The sequence below is a fragment of the Orcinus orca genome, chromosome 1 (genome assembly GCF_937001465.1).
Source record: "Orcinus orca chromosome 1, mOrcOrc1.1, whole genome shotgun sequence".
Taxonomy (NCBI): domain Eukaryota; kingdom Metazoa; phylum Chordata; class Mammalia; order Artiodactyla; family Delphinidae; genus Orcinus; species Orcinus orca.
This window is the reverse complement of record NC_064559.1, coordinates 159,572,209-159,594,497: the sequence shown is the minus strand read 5'-3', so window position 1 is coordinate 159,594,497 and position 22,289 is coordinate 159,572,209. Positions and strand designations below refer to the sequence as shown.

General features: G+C 46.1%; 1 protein-coding gene across 1 annotated transcript in view; it reads right to left on the bottom strand.

Annotated features, from left to right (window-relative positions):
- The window catches only part of KANK4 (KN motif and ankyrin repeat domains 4), a 70,176-nt gene that overhangs the window by 30,842 nt on the left and 17,045 nt on the right, over positions 1-22,289 (bottom strand). Inside the window, exons 2-3 of the mRNA XM_004281598.3 lie at positions 9,831-10,070; positions 4,010-4,097 (exon numbers count right to left, since the gene is read on the bottom strand). Coding sequence (XP_004281646.1) covers positions 4,010-4,025 — 16 coding nt within the window. The 5' untranslated portion in view covers positions 4,026-4,097; positions 9,831-10,070. The remainder of the gene's footprint in view (positions 1-4,009; positions 4,098-9,830; positions 10,071-22,289) is intronic.

Genomic DNA, 22,289 nt, shown 5'->3' with positions numbered 1-22,289 from the left:
CGGTTGGAACTTAAAGTGTGGAAGAGAAGGGTGAGGGGTAGAAAAAGACAAAATTGGAAAGGTCAGCAAGAGCCAGATCAGGGAGCCACTTGTATGCATGCCAACAAGCTTTGACTTTACTCTCTAGGCAGTGGGAGTCATCAAAGGGTTTTACACAAGGGAGTGACTTGGTCAAATGTGATTTCACAGTGAGCATTCTTACAGAGGATTAGAAGAAGAACAAACCAGAGGCCTGAAGACCAGTTGGGAGATTGCTGACATGGTCAAGGTGAAAGAAACTAAGGGAATGGAAGGAAGGGGCAGGTTCAAGAAGAGATGCAAATGATGGCGTTACCTGGGGCACATATAGGGCTGCTTTTTCCCTAAGAGTGATGACATATTTGGACTGAGCTCTTCCCACTTGCCTGTCTGATCTATCCTTCTGGCCAGTGCTACATGCCTGGGGCACAGGAACTGTGCTTAGGGAAGTACAGTTATCTCCAAAGAACTAAAGAAGCCAAGTAGACACATAAAGGCTGAACCCTTGAACACTGACACAATCGACCCTACCAGCCTCAGTGCTAAGTAAAGTTGCAGGGCCTGTGGGTGAGTTAAGTCACAGCCTCAGCAGGGAACACAGCAAGACATTGGTGCAGATCCACAGGGTTGGTCCAAGTTGGGTTCCAGAGCTTCTGTGCAGATACCTGGACTCCAGGCAGATAAGGCGTAAACACTCCTCCAGCACCCAAAAAACTCCAATAAGTTCCCATTCACCCACGTGATTTTTTACAAACCTGCTTTCTCCCAAAGAGGCACACTGGTAGTCTCAATGACAGCAATTGTTCTCTGTTAGTTTCCCAGCTGCACTTGGCTATACTCTTAGGCCTACTGGCCGGTTCAGCAGCCTCCTGGATTATAGGAACAAGCCAAATCAGAGAGGAGGTATTTGTCTAAAGTTAAATAGGGAGCAGATTTATGTTCTTTGCCAGAAGGCAAAGAACACTGCAAAGGAGAGACTGCATTATTTATCTGCCTATTGCCTCAATTCGGTAGAAATGAACTGATTTGCCCATCAGCCTCTGAGAGCAGGTCCAGAGCACAAATACAATAATAGCATCAAATGAGGAACAGCAGGTTCCAAGGGAAAATATTCCACAAGGGAGACTGAGGTGAATCAAAGAAGTCTGTGAAACTGAGCAGTTATCCAGGATGATGGGTTTAATAGGTGCTTTCCTAAGCTACACTATGGGGTCTCTCTCTCTCTCACACGCCCCCTCTCTCTCTCTCTCTCTCTCTCTCTCTCTCTCTCTCACACACACACACACACACACACACACACACACACACACACACACACACACATTGTGCTGCTGTGCCTGCCACCCACCGTTCTGCATTCCTTCTCTTTCTCCCAGTGCAAGAGGAATGCTGGACCTTGAATGAGGGAGCTTGATCTGATATGCTGGGAGATCTATGCTCACATTAAGTTCTGCTCCTTTTAATTCTACCTGGTGATAGGTATGCAGGAGCTCAGAATTCCAGGCATTGGGCCAGGGTGAGAATTAATTAGGAGGACTGTCTCTGCTCAAAATGAACTTCAGATCTGACAAACCAACACATAACTGGCTGGAGTTGAATCCTGCCTCTGTTACCTCCTGCCTCTGTGATTCTGGGCGAATTATTTAAATTCCCTATGCCGCAGTCTCTTCATTTGTAACGTGGTGATAAGAATACCTAACTCACAGAGTTGTGATTATTAGCACCGATGCAGTAGAGAACATGGCATAGGTACTGAACAAAGGGGCCGAAAGATGAGGATGGGCTAGCTCTGAACGGGGCAAGGGGGGATTCACGGAGAATGTGCTCTTTCTTGAATATTTAACTCTGTGTTAGGACTACAGCATCAAGGGGGAGTGAGAGTCCAAGAAAATAATTCTGGAGAAACTGGGAAAAACGAGTCAGGGGAGAAGAAAAAAGTAGGATATATGAGGCTCAGAGCTACCTAGAATTCCCTACAGAGTCTCGGTCTGAAAGCACCCCAGATCACTAGACCCTTGGAAAGGACCTGCAAACACAGTCATGAGCCTAAGACTTACAGGTAGGCATGAGAAAAGGGATTCGAAGGAGACAAGGGAAGGAGGAAGGGGCCACAGTCATTACCCTGAGTGAAAAAGTGAAGTGGGGGGCAGGTAAGGGAACCCATCAGAGGCATTTAAAATGAGGAAAAAAGTCCAAAAGCCTATACTCAATTTCTGAAGGAAATGGGAAAAACAGAAACTAGAGAGAAAGTGGCCAAAAATACAACCAGAAAGAAGGGGAATTAAATGAATCTCTTCAAAAGGCCAAGACAGTGGAAGCTGTCTTTTCCCTCCTCTGCCTTTATTTTGTGAGATGTGTGTGCTTGAAGGGAGGGGTGCCTTTCTTAGCTAGTTGTGGGTGATCACGTGGAAAGCAGCCGTGTCAAGGATGTTGAGCGGGGACAAATGAGGCAAGCAGGAATGACAGGCCCCCGGGGCATTAAGGGAATTAGCTGGTATTCTGCGGGACCACTTTCAGGGAAGCGCTGAAAAGGCAGCTCCCTGGGGAGAGGGGCAGACTTTTGAAATATATGGTAACTGCATTTGGAAAGAAGGATAAGGCAGGGCTGGAGCTGCTGTCCAGTCCTTGAGTCCTGTCCCAGTGAAGGGCCATATAGGCTCTACTGTTTCCTGACATTTGGTAAATCTGGAAAAAGCATTTCATTAGAAGTCAGGGGATCGGGGTCTAGTCTATGATGCTTGGCAAACTTCCTGGGGAGGGAAAGGGGGACATTCATCGAGACATTCGTTGGGCTAGATAGTTATTACTCGACAACCTTACATGCATTATCTCATTTAATCCTTTACCAATCCTGCGAAGTAGGTATTAATGCCTGCTTATAGACGAGGTGTGGCAGACTGTTTGCAAAAATAGCCACCATTATAACCCACCCTTATGTACTTCCCTCCCACACTGACCCTAGGCTTGGCCTTGTGACTTGGTCAACAGCAAATGTGACATATGCAGAGATTTGAAAGTTGCTTGCATATTGGAGTTTGTCTGTTCCTGCTGTGCTTGGAACCCTTCTGTCATCATGTGAACAAACCCCAACTAGCCTGCTGGGCAACAAAAGACACATGGCCAAATCATCACCGATGCCCTAGGTGACATGGAGTCAACCACCAGACGTGTGAGTGTAACCATTCTAAACCATCAGGACAAGTCACCCAGAAGACCACAGACATGTGAACAAGTCCAGCAGAGATCAGTCAAGCTGGCCCAGCCCAGGATAATGGCTTAGCCAACCCACAGAATCTTTTAAGAAATAATAAATATCTTTAAGTCAATACATTTTTGAGTGATTTGTTACACAGCAAAGCTAACTGATATAGGAGGGAAGTGAAGCTCAAAGAAGTGAAATGCCTGGAAAATCACACAGGTATGAATGTAGGCTCTTTTACCAAATTGTGCCTCTTTTTTTTTTTTTTTTTTTGCGGTACGCGGGCCTCTCACTGTTGTGGCCTCTCCTGTTGTGGGGCACAGGCTCCGGACGTGCAGGCTCAGCAGCCATGGCTTACAGGCCCAGCCGCTCCGTGGCATGTGGGATCTTCCCGGACCGGGGCATGAACCCGCGTCCCCTGCATCAGCAGGCGGACTCTCAACCACTGCGCCACCAGGGAAGCCCCGTGTGCTTCTTTTTTAGACCTCTAGCTCCTCATCTCTAAAAAGAGCTTAATGAGTGAGATCATCCTGCTCCCTTCTTGGTGCTTGGAAGGGATGAGAAACACTACAAAAATTACACAACTCCAATATAAACATAAGCCTTCATTTTCATTCCCTACTACCTTCTCTTGTTCATGTCTGAAACACACAGTTTGGGTTTCCCAGCACCGCCTATTTGGGGATGGTCTCCCGTAGGCCTCCCCTGAGCTATTTTCAGGATTTATGGTAATAATTTCTTTCCAACCCAAGTGCTCACTGTAGAACAGGGAATACAAGGGATCCTGCCTACCGTCTGTCTTCTCCATCTTAGCGAATGCTGACCGCCAGTCTCTTGGGCACTCTTCTTCCGATAAGCCTGTAAAATTTGTTGGAGTGTTCTGAAAGAAAGAGGATGGAAAAGTGGAGAGTCTCATTACAATTAGAATAAGTACGGAGGGAACATAGCACCAAGAAAAAAAAAAAAAGTAACACCCCCTCCTTGCCTTTCTCCCAGGGTGCCCATGTGCTCGTAGCTCTCCAAGGAGGGAAATTAAAAGCCTATACACACTCCTAGGGTATAATCTTGGGTGTGTCTTCATGGAATGTTAGCAGTGGTTGACACCAAAGGAAGCCTCTGGTCCAACTAGACAGATGAGAAAACTAAGGCTTAGAAGTTAATTGTTCTGTGCAAGGCCTCTCAGCACATTCGTGAAGGAACTGGACCCAGGGCTCCGACAAGCAGCATGGTGCTCTTTCCAAAATATCAAGAGCTGAAATCTACTCACTTCCCGTCATGGTAAAAGAATTATAATTCATGTTTTTGGAAAAGCTGGAATCAGAGTACTTATAAGTGATCTGTGACATCCCAATCAGATTCAAGAAAAAGATGAGCTAATTGGAAGGACTGACTAGGAGCTCATAGTTTGGGGTGATTTCTAACCAGGGGCAGAACAAGGGGGAGCTCAAACCTGGGAGCCAGAAGACGTCAGTAACTATGCAAGCAGCGTACTCTCCTGACTCTGAATTAGGGTGCCTTGAGGTTTGCTCATAAATTCTCCCCAAAGTTTCAATCCTTTTCCAGCACTATTTCTTCAAATGGTAAACACCCTGGACCCTGCCCCCAGTCCAGTAAATCACCCAGGAAATTGGTTTTTATGATTTAACTCCACACACATCAGAATAATAAATCATCTGTGACACCGCAGCAGTGGAAGCGGAGTCGTTTTAGGAATTCCAATGTGCTCGACCACGCACTCCAGATCAGAGAAGCGTACCAGGGATGAGGGAAAGGTTGGGAGGACGTGGGAGTGAGAGAAGGACAAGGGGTGGCCCCCAGCAACCTGGGAGGGAAAATGGGGAAAAAACAAGCAAACTAGGGAAGAGGCCTGGGAAATATCAGGCCTGCCAAATAAGAGGAAGTCTGAAGTCTGCCCGACAGAAAGTTTGGTGTTCCCTCCTTCTGGGAGCGTTGCTGCCGCCTCCAAAGCTAGCACCCTGCTCCTGTCTCGGTTCCCCCATAACCACGTTCCACGCAGCGGCCTTTGCCTATGCAGGAGTGGCAGAGCCTGGAAGGGCAGGCAGGGTTTCTATAGGCAGAGACACTCCTTGCAGAAAGATCACAGACGCTAAATACCTCACTTACCTTTGTGGCAACAAGTACTTGAGTTTGGAGCTGGAGCAGAGAAGAAGTTAGGGGAGAAGGAGGGTGAATGTGGATGGTCCCGGAGGCTAAAAGCGGCCACTGAGGAGGCCGACAGCGGAGAGGCATGGAAGCTTCTAATCAGGGGTGAGGGTGGGTCGCCCTTGTTAGAAAGAGGAGGTTCTGAAACAACCTAAGTGTCCATTGACAGAAGAACGGATAAAGAAGATGTGGTACATAGTATATATACATAATGGAATATTACTCAGTCATAAAAAAGAAGGAAATCTTGCCATTCGTGATAACACGCACAGACCCTAAGGGCATTATGCTAAGTGAAGTAAGTCAAAGACAAACACTGTATGTGAAATCTTTATTAAACAAAAGAGAACTCATAGATATAGAGAACAGATTAGTGGCTGTCAGAGGCAGGGGTTGGGGGGTGACGGCTGGGCAAAATGGGTGAAGGGCATCAAAAGGTACAAACTGCCCGTTTTAAAATAAAAAGTCCTGGGGATGTAATGTACAGCCTGGTGACTATAGTTAACAATACTGTATTTTATATATATATATATATATATATATATATATATATTTTTTTTTTTTTTTTTTTTTTTTTTTTGCGGTATGCGGGCCTCTCACTGTTGTGGCCTCTCCCGTTGCGGAGCACAGGCTCCGGACGCGCAGGCTCAGCGGCCATGGCTCACGGGCCCAGCCGCTCCGCGACATGTGGGATCTTCCCGGACCAGAGCACGAACCTGTGTCCCCTGCATCGGCAGGCGGACTCTCAACCACTGTGCCACCAGGGAAGCCCCGTATTATATTTTTGAAAGTTGCTAAGAGAATAGATCTTAAAAGTTCTCATCACAAGAAAGAAACCTGTAACTATGTGACACAGTGGATGTTGTGCAGTCATTTCACAACATACACAAATATCAAATCATTACGTTGGACACCTGAAACTAACACGATGTTATATGTCAATTATAACTCAATTGGGAAAAAAAAAGAAAAGAAAGAGAAGGTTCCTGGGCAGAGGACACAGCTGCCGATCTCAGTGCCCCAGGTCTGCAGTCTGCAGCCAGGTGTGGGGCCTCCCAGGTGCTGGCAGGCAGGAGAGGCCCGGCAGCTTCAAGGTGAACACTGGGGAAGAAGAAGGTGAGGGTGCAAATCCCACACATGGCCCCTCCATCATCACGGCCTCTCCTCTCCCTCTGCTCCCTTCCTCCGCCCCCCTCAAAACACTACTGAATAACAGGCAGAGCTCGGAGCACTTGACACACTCGAATTACCACGCGCAAGCCTCACCATAACCCCAAGAGGATTATTATTGTCCCCATTTTCCAGGTAGGGAGACTGAGGCTGAGAGAGTTTGAAGGCCTGCACCAAATCATATAACAAGCAAGTATTAGAGCAGGATTTGCTCTCAAGTCTAGTTGACTCCAAGACTGTGCTGGGAACAGAACTGATTTGTGAACATTTTTCCACCCCTGTAAACAAGACTGGTGCTGTGACTGATCCCCAGCTCTCTTTGTGAGGGGAAACGTTTCTGACTCCGATGCTTCTCTGCTTTTCCCCCCAGTACATGTGATGCATCTTCCGGGCGTGCAGAAGGAGAACCGCTCCTTTTGTAAGTAAGTCCTCCTGACCAAAGTGCGATCTGCTTCTCCGAGGCTGGACACCAAGCAAGAAAGCTCCTCCAAAGGAGGAGGCGGCCCCCTGGGCGCAGATGGACCTCTGGCTGCACGAACTCACCATCACCTCAGGGAGTTCAATCACACCCACTGCCCTTGGTTAGAGTTACCGTTCAGCCCTTCGTATATCAGATCATAGAGCTTCAAATAATTCTGCAGCACCCTTGGGGTCAAAGTTCATTAAAAAGAACTCTATAGAGACCTCTAATCGTTCTCTTAGACTTGAATTTTTCTAAAATGAATTTTTCCAAGGCTACAGAAATTAATGAGTTGATATGCCAACTCTCTGAAGAGGGCCAAGCAAGATTTCACTGTAAAGGGCTCTGCAGGAAAGGGGGGACTATCATGCCCAAGTTATGCCACTTCCAGCTCCACGCACCCCAGCCTTCTCCACCTTGGCCCGGGGTCCTTCGCGCGAGTGGGTGGACGTTTGATGTGTTTAGGGGAGTGGAATCAAAGACGAAATGCTACATTGACACATGCTACTTTGTTTGCAATACAACAGAATATGAACAATAGCTTTGTTGGACACAATTTCCCTTTAAAATGGAATTTTGCAGCCTCCTGGAGCATTTAAAATTTTGACTTAGAAGCAATTTATGACTCGTTCTGTTAAGCTGTATCCCCAGTGTTCAGAATTGTAATACCTGGTGGTGTTATGTAACTTTTCATTTGTTTATGGCCTATCCCAGGATCAAGAATGCCCCATTGGGTCCCAACCTCTCTCGTGAGCTCATCATATTCTAGATGTTTTGAGTATACATAGCCGGATCTTTCTCTAGTTCTTCTCCCCTATTAAGCTTGTGTAGGTCAGAACTCCTACAGGACTCATTTCTGTGGCCACGTGTCACCCTCACCCACTGCCCAGCTACATCCTAACATGTGGCAGATCATCTTCAAGTTCCAAATGAGGAACAAAGACACAAAGAGGCTATGTGGCCAATCTAAAGTTGCCCAGTTAATTAGGGGCAGGACAGTTTGTGTGACTCCATCACTCCACACTGCTTCTCAAAGCCAATGGGCAGTGAAGAGGTGAGGACTGAGGCTGCCAGCACAAATCCACCAAAGAGGCAGTTGCTGGGCAGACAGCAGTGTTAGCCCATATGTAACTACCAGGCCACGTTAGGAACGGTTCCAGCAGGGTGCATGCCCAGGAGCGTGGATTTCCCTGGGCCAGACCAACTCCGGCAATATATACCCCCACCCTCTCCCTCTCCCCAGTTATTCTTTTTATGATGCCATTTTCAATCTCACTTTTAACCTCAAGTCCAAATACAAAGAAACCTTCCTCTACTTAGCCCTGAAACTGAAACCTAGTTCTGTAGTTCTTCAAACCTCTCTTTATTCTGCAATAATAAAAATGCCATATTTCATCCCAGAACAGGCTGCATGCCAAAATAAATAGCACCTTGGATTTCCTTAAAAAGAAAGCTTGGCTCAAAGCACAGCCTTATTGCCATGAGAATTCTTGGAGAATTCAACCTTACAAAGTCAAATATTTAGCCAGGTAGCACACCAAACAGCCAGCTGTCAATCCCTGCAAGACCTCTTGTAAAGACAAAACGCTCTTTCGGAAAGAGAGGAAAAAAATTACTTATACCTCATACTGATCTCCCCAGATGATGAGAGCTTCCCGTTTCCCCACTCCAGGGCCCCATGCCTCCAAGTGGGAACGTCCCCTGTGCTAAACAGCAAGAGGCATCTGACGGCACTGCTTAACGTTAAGAGGGCTGAAGTCCAGGCACTGGGGAAGTGAGATGCACTCCCGGAAAGGATTCCATCAGCCGAGTTCTCCAGCCAGCTCACTTCCCACCAACCCAGGAAACAAAGAGATAACTCATGCTCGATAAATGACACATTAACACAATCTCATTAACTCCGTGCCCACATTTTTCTGCAAGTGTCTGTCATTTTTGCCTGCACTGCAGCAGCTGAATCTGGAGTTTCGTGAAGAAGAGAAAACCGTCGGGAGGAAAGCTGGGACCACATTACCTTCCCTTGGCATCCTCCCCCTGCCATAGCCTGGAGCTGGGGGAGTCACCTCCTCCCGGAAAGCAGGGTTCTGCTGCTGGACCTGAGCTGATGGCTCGTGAGTCCAGCACAGCAGCACTGGCTCCCCAGCTGTTAAAGATTTGGTCAGGTGATCCGTGACCTTGCTGGAAAAGCAAATACTGACTTCCCTTTCGCTCCCGGGAAGAGGGGACTGGGGTCAGGAAGGAATTCAGTGCTCAATAACCTGATACTGGATCTTGCAGAAAGAGGAAGAAAGCTCAAATCATTCAGTCGGAAAGTTAGTTCCCAGAGCTGCTCCCAGTTCAGAGGGACGCATCTAAAGATGCTGAAACGGTGCACGCCTTCCTCTGCACACTCCCCCAAAGCTAGGCGCTTATCTGGGGTGTGGGGGTGGTCATAGTTAATTATGCTTTTCCCCCTCCTTCCCTGCAGCTGAGTGGCTCATTAATAAATTTGCTCCTAAAGAGAACTCAGCGTCCTAAGGAGCTGAAACCCTCCAGTGGTGCATCTCCTTCTTCCAGGCTCTGCCTTAGAAACGTCCTCCCCCCGGCTGCCTCCTGGGTCCCACGGCCAAGCAAAGCTTCTGTGAGCGATTCCCAGACTGCTCGCTGCCCTGATCAATCAGTGACTGCAAGTCTGTCGGGGCAGAGCTAGAAGAAACAATGACCAGTGAGTTCCCGGGGCCAGACTGGCAGCTCCCGCTTCCTGCCGCTATGTGAATCTGATGCCCCAGCACCAAAATGCACCCAATTCTGGGAGAAAGAGAAAAGCAAGGAAGTACCTACTGTAAGGATCCAGCTCCAGGCAGGGCTTCTGACTGCAGAGCAGACCAGTGACTTCCGAAGGGCGGGTGCAGGAGCCGGGGAGAAGGCAGCTGTGGAGGAGGACGGTCCCAGAGTATCCCAGGCAGGCGCCGTGAAGTGTCTCAGCCAGCCCACTGCAGCCGCAGCTCTTTGGAACAGAGGCAGGTGTGAGGTGCAGGCACAGAGGCTCCAGGCTCTGCAGATCCAGCAGCACTACTAGACCTGAAGGAGATACAGGGGGTGGGTGCAATCAAAACGGGGCCAGGAGAGCATCTGGGCTCCTGTATGCAGGCTCAGCAAAAGGATGAGAGGACCTTATCCCCTTGACCTTCTGTGGCTCTAGCCAAACGAGGCTGTCCTAGGAAATGAAGCCCCATCAGCAAGACATGTCGAAGCAGCTCTGACCTTTACAGACACTGCCTGTCGAGATGTGCTCTCAGAGGCGAGGGCAGATTCCTGTCTAACCCACACTGAAATTGATGCCAGAGCTGAGTGTCACCCTGAAGTGCTGACTGCATCCAGCCCGGGACACTTGGAAACACTTCACATCCAGGGCCTCACACCAGCTTAAGGCAGCCAGGCAGGGCTGAGCATCCCCATTGTCCAGGTGAAGAAAATGAGACAGACGCAGCGAATTCCCTTGGCTCACCCAGGAGTGAATCTGGATTAAAATGAAGATTTCAGGGGGTAGAATTCTGTGTTCTTCCCACTACACTGGATCAAATTTCTTATTTTCCTTGGAAGACTCCGGAGCACCTTGCTCAAGACGGAGGTTAACAAATTTACCGAAAGGCATGGGGTGATGTGATGGACGAGACTATGGACACCAACATTCACTTTTCTCAACTGCTAAAAGTATTTACTAGTACACAGACCAAACCACCAGAATTTTTTTAAAAAATCAGAAATGTACCTTGAACTCTGAGGTTATATTTTAAAATATACTGAGGAGCAAACTGTCTTTCTGTTAGATTCTAAATGATCATCGACCATCCCCTCTGAATTGGCTAGAGAACGGCTAGAAGCATAAGACATTCCACCAGGAAGCTGAGTGAAAAAGAACTCTCCATTTCACCAGGTCCCGTGACCTTCTAGCCACCCACTTTTCCTCTCTGCTTTACCTGTATGATAGAGGTAAGCCTTCTCATTTCCTCTCCCAGGATAAATTCTTCCTTATCCAAGACAAAATGGTGAGAGGCTTCCTTGCAGAGCTGAGCCTTTCTTGAAACACCCAACGTTCTTCCAGGAACACTGGCCAGCTCCCGCCTGTCCCCCAGGCTCCACTCAGCATCCCCTCCAAGTGCAGTGGCCAGCCTTCCTGCTTACACTGCTCCTGTCAGCCCTCAACCGCCGTAGGTGTCACCTAAATTCTAATTGCTGCCACTGTGTCTCCCTGACCAGGATCACAGGCTAGATGTTCAGTAAAGTTTGTGAAACTGAACTTATCCACGATACCGACGACTCCAAACACAAGTGACCTCTCCAGATACTCCCTTAGGTACCAAGAAAGCACCTCTCCTTTCCAACAGGTGCCAGGCCTCTCATCAGATTGAAAAAGACAGCAAGCAGAAGGAGGGAAGGAAATACTAGCCTCTAGCAGTGCCATAGATCAGCTTGGCTCAGATGCCAGGACAGAAGATACACACACACACACACACACACACACACACACACACACACACACCTCTAACCCTCCTTCTTCAGCTCTCTTTCTGAAGATGGGTAGCATTTTCAGTTCTCTGAGCTCCACGTAAGATGAAGGTTCAGGCACTGTGCTGACTGCCTATGTCTCTAATAGGAGGAGAGATTCTTCTGTCTTTTCTGTCTTTGCACTTACCCAGTACTCTCAATTAACTCCATAGTCAAGCAGGGAGGTGAGCAGAACCGAGAATGTTACCCACTATCTTCCAGATGAAAAAACAAAGTTGGTTCCCAAGGGTATAAAGCTAAGGAAAGGCAAAGGCTCAACTCAAACCCAGATGTTCTGTCTCCCAGTCTAACATCCTTTCCTCTAAACCACGCAGCCTGAACTGGGCATGCAGGTGAATGCAGGAGACACGCAAACTCCAGGACGTAAGCTTCAATGCTGGTGCTGTCCAGGCAGAAGGTGACCTCACATTTAGGGAAGGTCTCCATGAGAAACACCAACAACTTTCTCTAGGGGAGTCTGAGCTTCTTTGGGGGCAATCCCCTCCATAGCCTCTGGCCCTTGCCATGCAGGGATACTGGCATGTCTCTACCCTTACAACTCACTCATGCATATGTCTTAATATTAGTAGCCAATTTCATGTTACCACCTATATACCCAGAAAATTCTCCTGGACCAAACACACTTATCCACCAGAACTTTTTCGGCAGGAATCATTTAGCCGAGGGGAGGTTTGACTCCTTTCGCAATTTAGAAACCTCCAACTTTTATGGCCCAGGTCCCTTCTGCCCCATGATGGGAAAAAGGTGGACCACCTAATTCAGGCAAGATGGCGCCAGGCAAGAGGGAGAAGAGGTGGAACTATCTGAAGAATGTGCCCTTTATCTAAGCGGCCCCTGAGGCTTTTGCACTTTGCTCAGGGAGGTCAGCTATTACGCAGGGCCGGGGAGCAGTGCGCTGCTTAGGTACACGTGCTGCTGAAACAGCCTCTCAGAGCAGACTGGTTACAGCCATTCTGACCAAATGCAACTTCACTGGACAGAGAAAGAAACCACACATGGGAGATCTGTGGGTGTAGGTGTCCAGTGGGAATGAGCTATTCACATGATTGACCCTTTAAGGCAGATGAAAATTTCTCAGGCACGAAACAGGGCCAATTGCAGGGAGAGAGGAGCCTGCACTAACCAGTGAAAAATGCTCCTTGGAGAAAAAGAAAGGCATCAGGCCCACGGGGGAAAAGACCTCTAATCCTCATCCCTCCCTTCACTTAGACCCTTCCAGAATGCTCTTAGTCTTTGACTCAAACACTCTGTTAAATAAAGATGCCAATAGACAAATGATGAAGGGGCACAAGCAGGCAATTCAGGAAAGAAGAAATACCAATGGTTAATATTAAAAAAAAAGTTTAACTGCATGAATTAATAATAAAAAAGGTGCTAGAAAACATCGAAATGCCATACTAGTTATTTACCCTACACTGCACCAGGCACTATAGGTCCATTCCAAAACCAGCCAATTTAATTCCCACAATGACCCTATAAAGGAGTATTGTTATGTCCATTATCTGAGGACAAAGCCGAGGCTCAGAGCAGTTGCCCAGTTACTGAGACCATCAGTGCCAAGATTCGAATCCAGGTAACGTGCTGCTCTTAACCATGGTATGACACAGACTCTCTTACAAGTTAGAAAACACAGATTTTTTTAAAGAAAGGTCCTCAGTGTTGATAAGAATGTGATAAGGGGACACACCCTCCGCAGAAAGTCGCAGCAGAGTCATGTCCATCTATTTTGCATATTTTAACATAATTGAAGAGCACGTTCTAGAGTGGCTGAGAGTCTGGACTCCAAGTCAAGAAGCCAGGGCTAGAATCCCAGCTCTGCCAGTGACTCTGTAACCTTGGACAAATTATTTAACCTCTCTGTGGCTTAGCTGCCTCACTGGTAAAACAGGAATAGTAATACACCTTACACATCATGGATCTGTCAGGAGAATTACATAAGATGACAATACATGTCAACAACTTAGAACAGAGGCTGGTGTACAGTCTGTGTTCAATAAATAATAGATACATTAGCTAGTAACATAATGATATAAATTCAACTTTGAATTCAATTTTGTATTTAAAATTCTAATCACATAACATTTAGAAAATATACCTGCTTTATAATGATTACTATAAGTGGCTGTGCAAGATTCCATGGACTTAGGCCTTATTTTCCAAACCCAATCCCTCCTAGAGGTCATTTCATCTCAAGTTGGACTCTCCCTGTAATGCTACTAGATCAGCCAGCCTGACAGACAGGTCTCTGGGCAGGTCTCCAGGGAATACCCCAATTCCAGGTGCTGGAACCCAGCTACCACATATAACGATGAATGATTAAGAGCAAAGATTTCAAGGTAAGATAGACCAGGTTCAAATCCTGGCTGTGTGACCTTGAGCAAATTTCCTTATTCAAGAAGAGCCCAGCTCAGGACACGGTTGTGAGAACCACATGAGATAAGGTAGAGTAAGTGCTTGTGCCAATGCTCAGTATGTAATGAACACTCAGTAAATGCTAGCTATGATTACTTCTTAAAACCCACAGTTTTTTAAGCAAGGAAAGGCTAGGGATTGCATTTATTTTATTTATCACCTTATTCCTAACTGTTGGCGTGGTAGAAATGCAACAAAAATATGTTGAATTAATGAATAAATAAACGGATTAATAGATAGATCATAGAGACTGCTAGAGCTGGAAAGGATTTTTTAACAGCCTTATTTAGATATAATCTATATACCATACAATTTACCCATACAAATTGTACAATTCAATAGCTGTAATATACTCAGAGTTGTGCAAACATTGCCACAACCTAATTTTTTAAATTGTGGTAAAATATACATAACATAAAATTTACCATTTTAACCATTGGTAGGTGTAGAATTCAGTGGTATTCACAATGCTGTGTAACCATCACTACCATCTATACCCCAAACGTTTTCATCATCTCCAGCATAACTCTGTAACCTATAAAACAATAGCTCCCCATTCCCCTTTGCTCCCAGCCCTGGTAACATCTATTCTACTTTCTGTCTCTATAAACTTACCTATTCTAGGTACCTTCTATAAGTGGAATTATGCAATATTGGTCCTCCTATGTCTGGCTTATTTCACTTAGCATGTTTTCAAGGTCCATCCAAGTTGTAGCATACATCAAAATTTTCATTTCTTTTTATGGTTGAGTGATATTCCATCATATGTAAGTATCACATCTGGTTTATTCATTCATCTATCAATTGACGCTTGGGTTGCTTCCATCTTTTGGCCATTGCAAATAATGCTGCTGTGAACATTGCTGTGCAAGTACCTGTTTGAGTTCCTGCTTTCATTTATTTTGGATATATATCTAGGAGTGAAATTGCTGGGTTATATGGTAATTTTATGTTCAACTTTTTTTTATATATAAAATTATTTACTTATTTATTTGTTTATTTGGCTGCATTGGGTCTTTGTTGCTACGCATGGGCTTTCTCTAGTTGCGGCAAGCGGGAGCTACTCTTCGTTGCGGTGTGTGAGCTTCTCATTGCAGTGGCTTCTCTCATTGTGGAGCATGGGCTCTAGGCACATGGGCTTCAGTAGTTGTGGCATGCAGGCTCAGTAGTTGTGGCTCACGGGCTCTAGAGCACAGGCTCAGTAGTTGTGGCGCACAGGCTTAGTTGCTCAGCAGGATGTGGGATCTTCCCGGACCAGGGCTCGAACCCATGTCCCATGCATTGGCAGGTGGATTCTTAACCACTGCACCACCAGGGAAGTCCCCTATGTTTAACTTTCTGAGGAACTGCCAAACTATTTCCAAAACAGCCGCACCATTCTACATTCCCACCAGTAATACATGAAGATCCCAGTTTCTCCATAGCTTCACCAACATTTGTTATTCTCTCATTAAAAAAAATCATTATAGACATCCTAGTAAGTATAGTAGGTGTGTAGTATTATCTCATTGTGGTTTTGTTTTGTATTTCCCTAGTGACTAATGATTATTGAGCATCTTTTCACGAGCTTATTGACCATCTATATATCTTCTTTGGAGAAATGTCTAAGTTCTTTGTCCATTTTAAAAAAAATTTTGTTTGGTTCTTATTTATTAGGATGAAAAAGTATCATATATTTGTCTGTAAACATCATCCATCTAATGAGATCATCTAAATGATCCTAGTTTTAATTTCATACATGAGAAAATGGAGACAAAATAATTTCCCTAAAATCACCGTCACATTTTTTTTATACAGCAGGTTCTTATTAGTTATCTATTTTATACATATTAGTGTATATATGTCAGTCCCAATCTCCCAATCCATCCCACCACCACCACCAGCAACACCCGCCCCCGCTTCCCCCCTTGGTGTCTACACATTTGTTCTCAACATCTGTGTCTCCATTTCTGCCTTGCAAATCGGTTCTTTGTCCATTTTTGAATAGGGTTGTTTGTTTTTGTTGTTGTTGAGTTGTCAGAGTTCTTTATATATTGTGGATATTAACCCATTATTAGATATGTGATTTGCAAATATTTTCTCCCCTTCTGTAGTATGTCTTTTTGCTTTCTTGACAGTGTCCTTTGATGCACAAAGGTTATTTGATGAAGTCCAATTTATCTATTTTTGTTGTTGTTGCCTGTGCTTTGGTATCATATCCATGAAATTGTTGCCACATTCAATGTCATAAAAATTTTCTTCAATGTTTTCTTCTAAGAACTTTACAGTTTTAGCTTTTAAGTCTAGGACTTTGAACCATTTTGAGGTCATTTGGTTTAAGATAAAGGCCAGCTCCATTCTCTTGCATGTGGCTATTCCCAGAACCAGTTATTGAAAAGTCCACAATCAGATTTTAGAACGTTTTCATCACCCTCAAAGGAAACTTCATACATGGGATTTCATTTTTATAAGGAATTAGGAACGTAATGAGTTATTGAGAATTAATAAACCTTGGCATTCATAAACAAAAATTAGTTTATTAGAGTTTACTGAGAATATTAAGTCTCTGTTCTATAAAAATGTGTGGCCTCCATCCACTGGTAAACAACACTGCAGAACTAGGGCAGGAATTCCCACAATTCTCAGGAAGGGTGCTTTGTTATTACTGCAGAAGACATTTGTCCTGCTATTTTGGGCTACCCAGAGCCATGTGAACACCCTTCCTATGTCTGGGTTATTTCCTTCCTTAGGAGTTCCACCTCCTCAAGGTTGAAAACAGAATTTACAGTGCCAGACTCCTTTACAGCTAGGACCCAGTCGTGGGACCTGCACTCAGCAGGCAGAGGCACCCGGGCCAGACCTCAGATTGGAAGAAAGTGCCCTGGAAAAGGAAGGGCTGCAGGCAAGTGATTCTGAGGAGGGTGTTGGAGTGACCTGACATCCGCTGACAAATTCCTCTTTTACGTAGCTTGCTAGAATCGGTTCTATTGTTTTCAACTGTGACCCTGGACTGCTACGCTGCAGCATCAGCGTCGGCTTGGTTTTTAATTGCTCTATTCCATGAATTTACACTACTTGCAGAATTACTCTCTGGAGTTTCTGTTGATTGCTGTGTCCTGAGGATTTGCTGCATGACCATTTCGATTATTTTTCTCTTCCCCTTTATCCTTTGTTATTACCAAATTCTTTCTCACTGGAAAGTGGGAATCCGTGGGCTCGGCGGGCCACAAGGTCTTTTGCTTGGCTGAACTGGGCCACAGTCCAAAGAGCTTGGGAACCACAACTTGGAGTAAACCAAGGAATTCAGCCTCCTCTCCTCCCTCCTGGGTCAGTTCAGTGAAAGCATCTTAAGGGTAAGCACATACACACCCTCTGCCGTGGGGCACCCCTGCACCCACCCTCTTTGGGCAGCCCCCGGTCCCAGCATCATGGTCCCGGTCAGAGTCCAGCGGAAGCCTTCACAGGCATCAGGCTGGCTTTGGAACACGGCTGCAGGTGCAGACACTTTAGGGCTTGCGTGGGCTGTGGCATCTGCCTTCTGGGTTGGGAGGAAGATTTTTCTTGGCGCAGGGAAGTCAGTTAAACCAAACCGAACCTGATAAGTCATCTCCAGACACCTGGGTGAAGCCAGTGATGTTTCCAGATTTTTCAGGCAAGTTGGAAAGCTTTTTATTATTATTTCACAAGGCCCTGCCTGGCCCTCTAGCAAGCACAGTCCAGAGAGGAGCGGGCATAGGTGATGTGGGTCAGACAAGATGGTGAACACTCAGCCTCAGCAGCATGCGACTGAGGGAAGGTCGGGCATCTTTAGAGATGAACTGGAGAGAGGCAGTGAGAGAAGAAGGTCTCTAGAAACTTCTATCAACCTCAAATTCCCTTAGAGATAGGGCTCGCTGTCAGTGTACCACATGGCAATACAAAGGAAGGTCATACGCTATTGTGGTTTGGGTTTTGTCTTGTTTTGTTTTAATGTGAGTAAAGTCACTAAGAAAAGATGTTTCCAAAACTAACATCCCATGTCTGTATCACCCCATAGTGGTTGTGAATTGGTAGCAGAGGACAGGCAGACTTTCATTAGGTAACTCCAACAAAAAAAATAAAGATGCTCACATCTTTTCTTTCTTTTTTTATATTTTATTTTATTTTTTTATTTAAGTAGAGTTGATTAACAATGTTGTGTTAGTTTCACGTGTACAGCAAAATGATTCAGTTATGTGTGTGTGTGTGTATTCTTTTTCAGATTCTTTTCCCTGCTCACATCTTTTCTTCCAGCCAGATTTTAGGGCTTTTTTTTTAAGTTGAGGCCCCTGTTTCATGCTTTGGGGTATCCTTTAGGTCACCAGCCCATGGCCTTGCAGGTGGCGAATGTTCAATCAGTCCTGCTGATTATCTACAGTTGGGAGCAGGGAAACATAACACAGGACTTTGGACCTTATCTTCACTTACTAATGGGGAAACTGCAGCTCAATGAGTTGCCCGTACCATACAGCAGGGCCAAGGTCAGATTCTGCTTTCTAGACTCCTGCTTTCCTTTATAAATTTCATGCTGATGGCCCTGGTCTGCAGTAGGCATTGGAGAGCACCAAACTGATGGCTTCTTTGAAAACAATGTGGCTGGTGTCCCTAGTTTAAATGTGGGATAATAGCCTGATGTTGGTAAAGAGAGCCAGAGAACTGCTCATTCTCCTAATGGTGACCTTTGCTTGCAGCTTCTGGAAACAGACAAAGTCTGATGCACAGCAATGGAAATAGTTGCCAATGGCAATTAAGCACGTCTTCTGTACTGAGTCCTTTACCCATCCTCACTCAGCCCTGGGATGGTCCTATCACGATTTCCCTGTAAATGAGGTAAAGATGGCCACCTTATGGCCCAGCCACAGCTCAGGGTTGTGTTCAAAGAAACAGCATTTAAGTAGAAAAAAATGAATTGGAGGCAATCCAAAGCTTCACTGCAGTCTCTAGAGAAAACACAAAAGAGGAAGTGCATTCTTAGCACAAAGCAAAAGTCTTAAATTTTTCCTTTCCTATCTCTGCTACTCTCCATATCTATTTCCAGCAAAGTAACTGCTCCAGAAGCAGCGTGCTCTGATCCCCAACATCCCTTATGCAATCCCTTCTGCCTGGATCTTCACTCCCTCACCTCTGGCATCTACGCACCCATCCTCTGCCATCTCTCTCTATCCTCGTCACAATCCCAATATTGGCTCCATTTGTCCAGAGCTTTCTCATCACTGGATGACCCCAGTCGGCATAACAGTGGAGGGGTAACAACCAAGCAAGCTATGCCAGAAATTTTCCTAGAAGGGAATTACTCGAAGGCTCTACGGGCAGAGAAGTTTTGAATACTCATGTGTTTATGCTTTTATTCCCCATCACACCCATTTTACAGATTAGAAAACTGAGGTGGCATCATCATGACAGTGACTACTCATATTGTTATAATAATGATATCATTGTTAGCCAGACACTCTCCAGTATTGTACAGTGATGACGTTTAATTTCACAATGATCATATTGGGTAGGGACTATTATACCCTCTTCACAGATGATAGGCTCAGGGCACAGGCTAGTCAGCTGCAGGACTGGAATTCAAATTGAGGTGTGTCTCACTCCAGAGACCAACCTCTTAACTACGGTGTTCTCTGTCTCTCAGGTTCTAGTTCTGCAACTGTCTATGAAGTAAGTTGCCAGTGGAGTCAGAACAGAAAGAGAAGGAACGAGACAGGATTTAGCAAAGGAACTAATTTACCGTTAAATTCCATCACCAGCCGTGCTCGTTAAATATCAGATGATTGTCAACATATAAACAACATTTGGGAGGCATGCAATAGGACTATAAATAAGATAAATTTATTTGCAAAGGAATAGACTAAGGAATGCAGTGGCTTTCTGATTAACTTAAAATTATTTAATCAATACAACACAATTACTTTTCAAATAATCTTTGAAAGTTCCAAGGCGGCTTGAGCTGTTTAATTGCTATTTAACCAGATAGCAGCAGTCAAGTCACAGAGATGTGAATTTTAGAGAAAATGCTCTTTGCAGATCTATCGCTCTGTCAAATTTTCCATTAGAAAGATGTATTTTTCAGGCTTTTAGGTTACAAGTTAATTTCCTTTCTTTGTTGTTCAAAGGGGCAGGGAGGGTGGTGTGGCTGCTGCAGGCCTCCATGGCTCCTTCCCCGTATAACTCAGGAGAGAGATGTACCTCCCTGCCAGTGGGGCAGTTTCCCCCAAAGCAGAGGGATGCCGCTGCCAGTGACTCCGTGCAGGCCCCAAGTCCAGCCCAGATTTCCCTTAATGGCTCTGCATACATAACCCATGAGCAGCCTTGTGCCAAGACTTGAGGCAGAAGTTTGCCTGGATCCTACTCACATCCGCTACACCTACACCGAGGAACCCACGAAGTGAAGGCAATAGATAAGAATGGAAGGAGCAATGGATACAAAAATCAGAATCTCCGGGGCAGGAATCAGTGTTTTAACGAGCCCTCCCGGAGATTTTTATGCACTCTATAGTTTGAGAAGTCCTTTTCTAACTTACTTTTAAAAACACTTTAGAAACTCAGTTCAGTGCTTCTCAAATTGTATTATGCACGCACAGCGCCCAAATAGCTTGATAAAATGTAGATGCTGATTCAGTGGGTGTGGGGCGGGGCCTGAGAATCTGCATTTCCAATGAGCTATCAGGAGATGCTGATGCTTCAGGTCCCAGAACCAAGAAGCCAGGCCTGTGATGGGCATCTGTCTGGCTGGGAAGGGATGGGAAGGGGTCCAACAGACCTAGGCACAATTCCTCATTCCGGTGCTTGCAAGCTGTGTGACCTTGGCCACGTCACTCTATCTCGGAGCCCGTTTCCCCAGCTATGAAAGGGTATAAGAAAGAACCAAGCACTTTAGAGGCTGTTCTGATGGCGCTATGCCTGGACTTAACACAAAACTTGGCATGTAGAAAACACTCAAACAGAAGCCGTGGTTGCTGTTGTTTCTGAGGGAAGGATGAGACTAGTAAGTGCTCAATAGTTGTTCATTGTTTGGTTATTATTAATTGGGAGCTGCCGTGTGGCAGGAGAGGCCTGGTGCCAGGCAGTACAGTGCCATTTCCTCCTCCCAATGGCTCTGTGTGTGAGGCCAGGTATCATTTGTTCTGGTTTGCAGATTAGGAAGCCGAAGCCCAGAGAGCTTGAGTAACTTGGTGCAAGTCACAAAGATAGTGAAAGGCAGAGCTAGGGTTGAATCAGGTCTTCCTGCTTAAGTTTCTAACCATCCAGACTGGGCCATGGTTCTGACCACACCTGCCTGCAAGGCCTGGGTGAGGGTAGGGTGGTGGCCTGATAACACGTGCCTCTGGGAGGTGATACAATGCAGGGCCAGGTCGTGGAGGTGGAGGACAGGCAGGGGCAGAGGCCTCAAGGCAGAGTCTTGAGTTGCAGAGGGACATCGGGCCCCAGAGAAGGAGCAGGGCCAGGGTCCACAAGGATCTGGACACCCAGCAATCCCGAACTGAGCCTCAAAGGGACAAGGGCTGTCTCCCCCGTGCCCAGTACAGTGCTGACCCCTAGCAGTGCTCCTTGAAGACATAGCAGTCACACGAAGGAATTGATGGATTCGCAGATTGATTGATACTGTGAAGGCAGCAGCTGATTTGGAATTGGTGGACAGGATGTGTTGGAATGGGAGAGAGATTTGCACTTCTGGACTTTTCCCCTTTAAAAAGGGAGCAGTTCAAAACAGAAGAACAACAGGAATATTTCCCTTGGAGCGCAGCCAGTGCACACAATGCCTCCTTTTCTTCCCAGGGCAGGAGCCGTTAGGGGCCCAGGCCCTCGGCGGGTGTGTGCAGCCCAGAGCCTGCCCGACATACTTACACACTTGTGCTCTGGAACACAGAGCCCCCTGCCTGCCAAGCCCAACACAAAGGCCTCCTTCAGCACAGCCCCTGCTAGGTATGGTGTCAGCGGCCGCTGATTTTGAAAGTCCCCCCTCCAGGGCTACAGTGAGGCTCTTGTGGCGGTGTGTCCCCACTACTGTGTGGAAAGAGGAAACAGTGATGCTTTCTCAACCATCCAGTCTCCTTCGCAGGCCATGAGGCATGGAGTTAAACAGCCCAGCAGCTTGAGAGAAAGCAAGGGAGCTTCCTGTTCAAAGATCAGCCATTCATCAGAAACTATTGTTCATGCTCAGGGCTAGGTTCTGTGGATTCGTGGATGATGAAGACAGGGGATAAAGCCCCTTTAAGGAACTCATGGTTCAAAACAGGAGGTAGAGACCTAAACAAGGACACATGGTATCATAGGGGTGGGCAAAGGCATGATAGAAGACCACGAAAGCATCACAGTGTG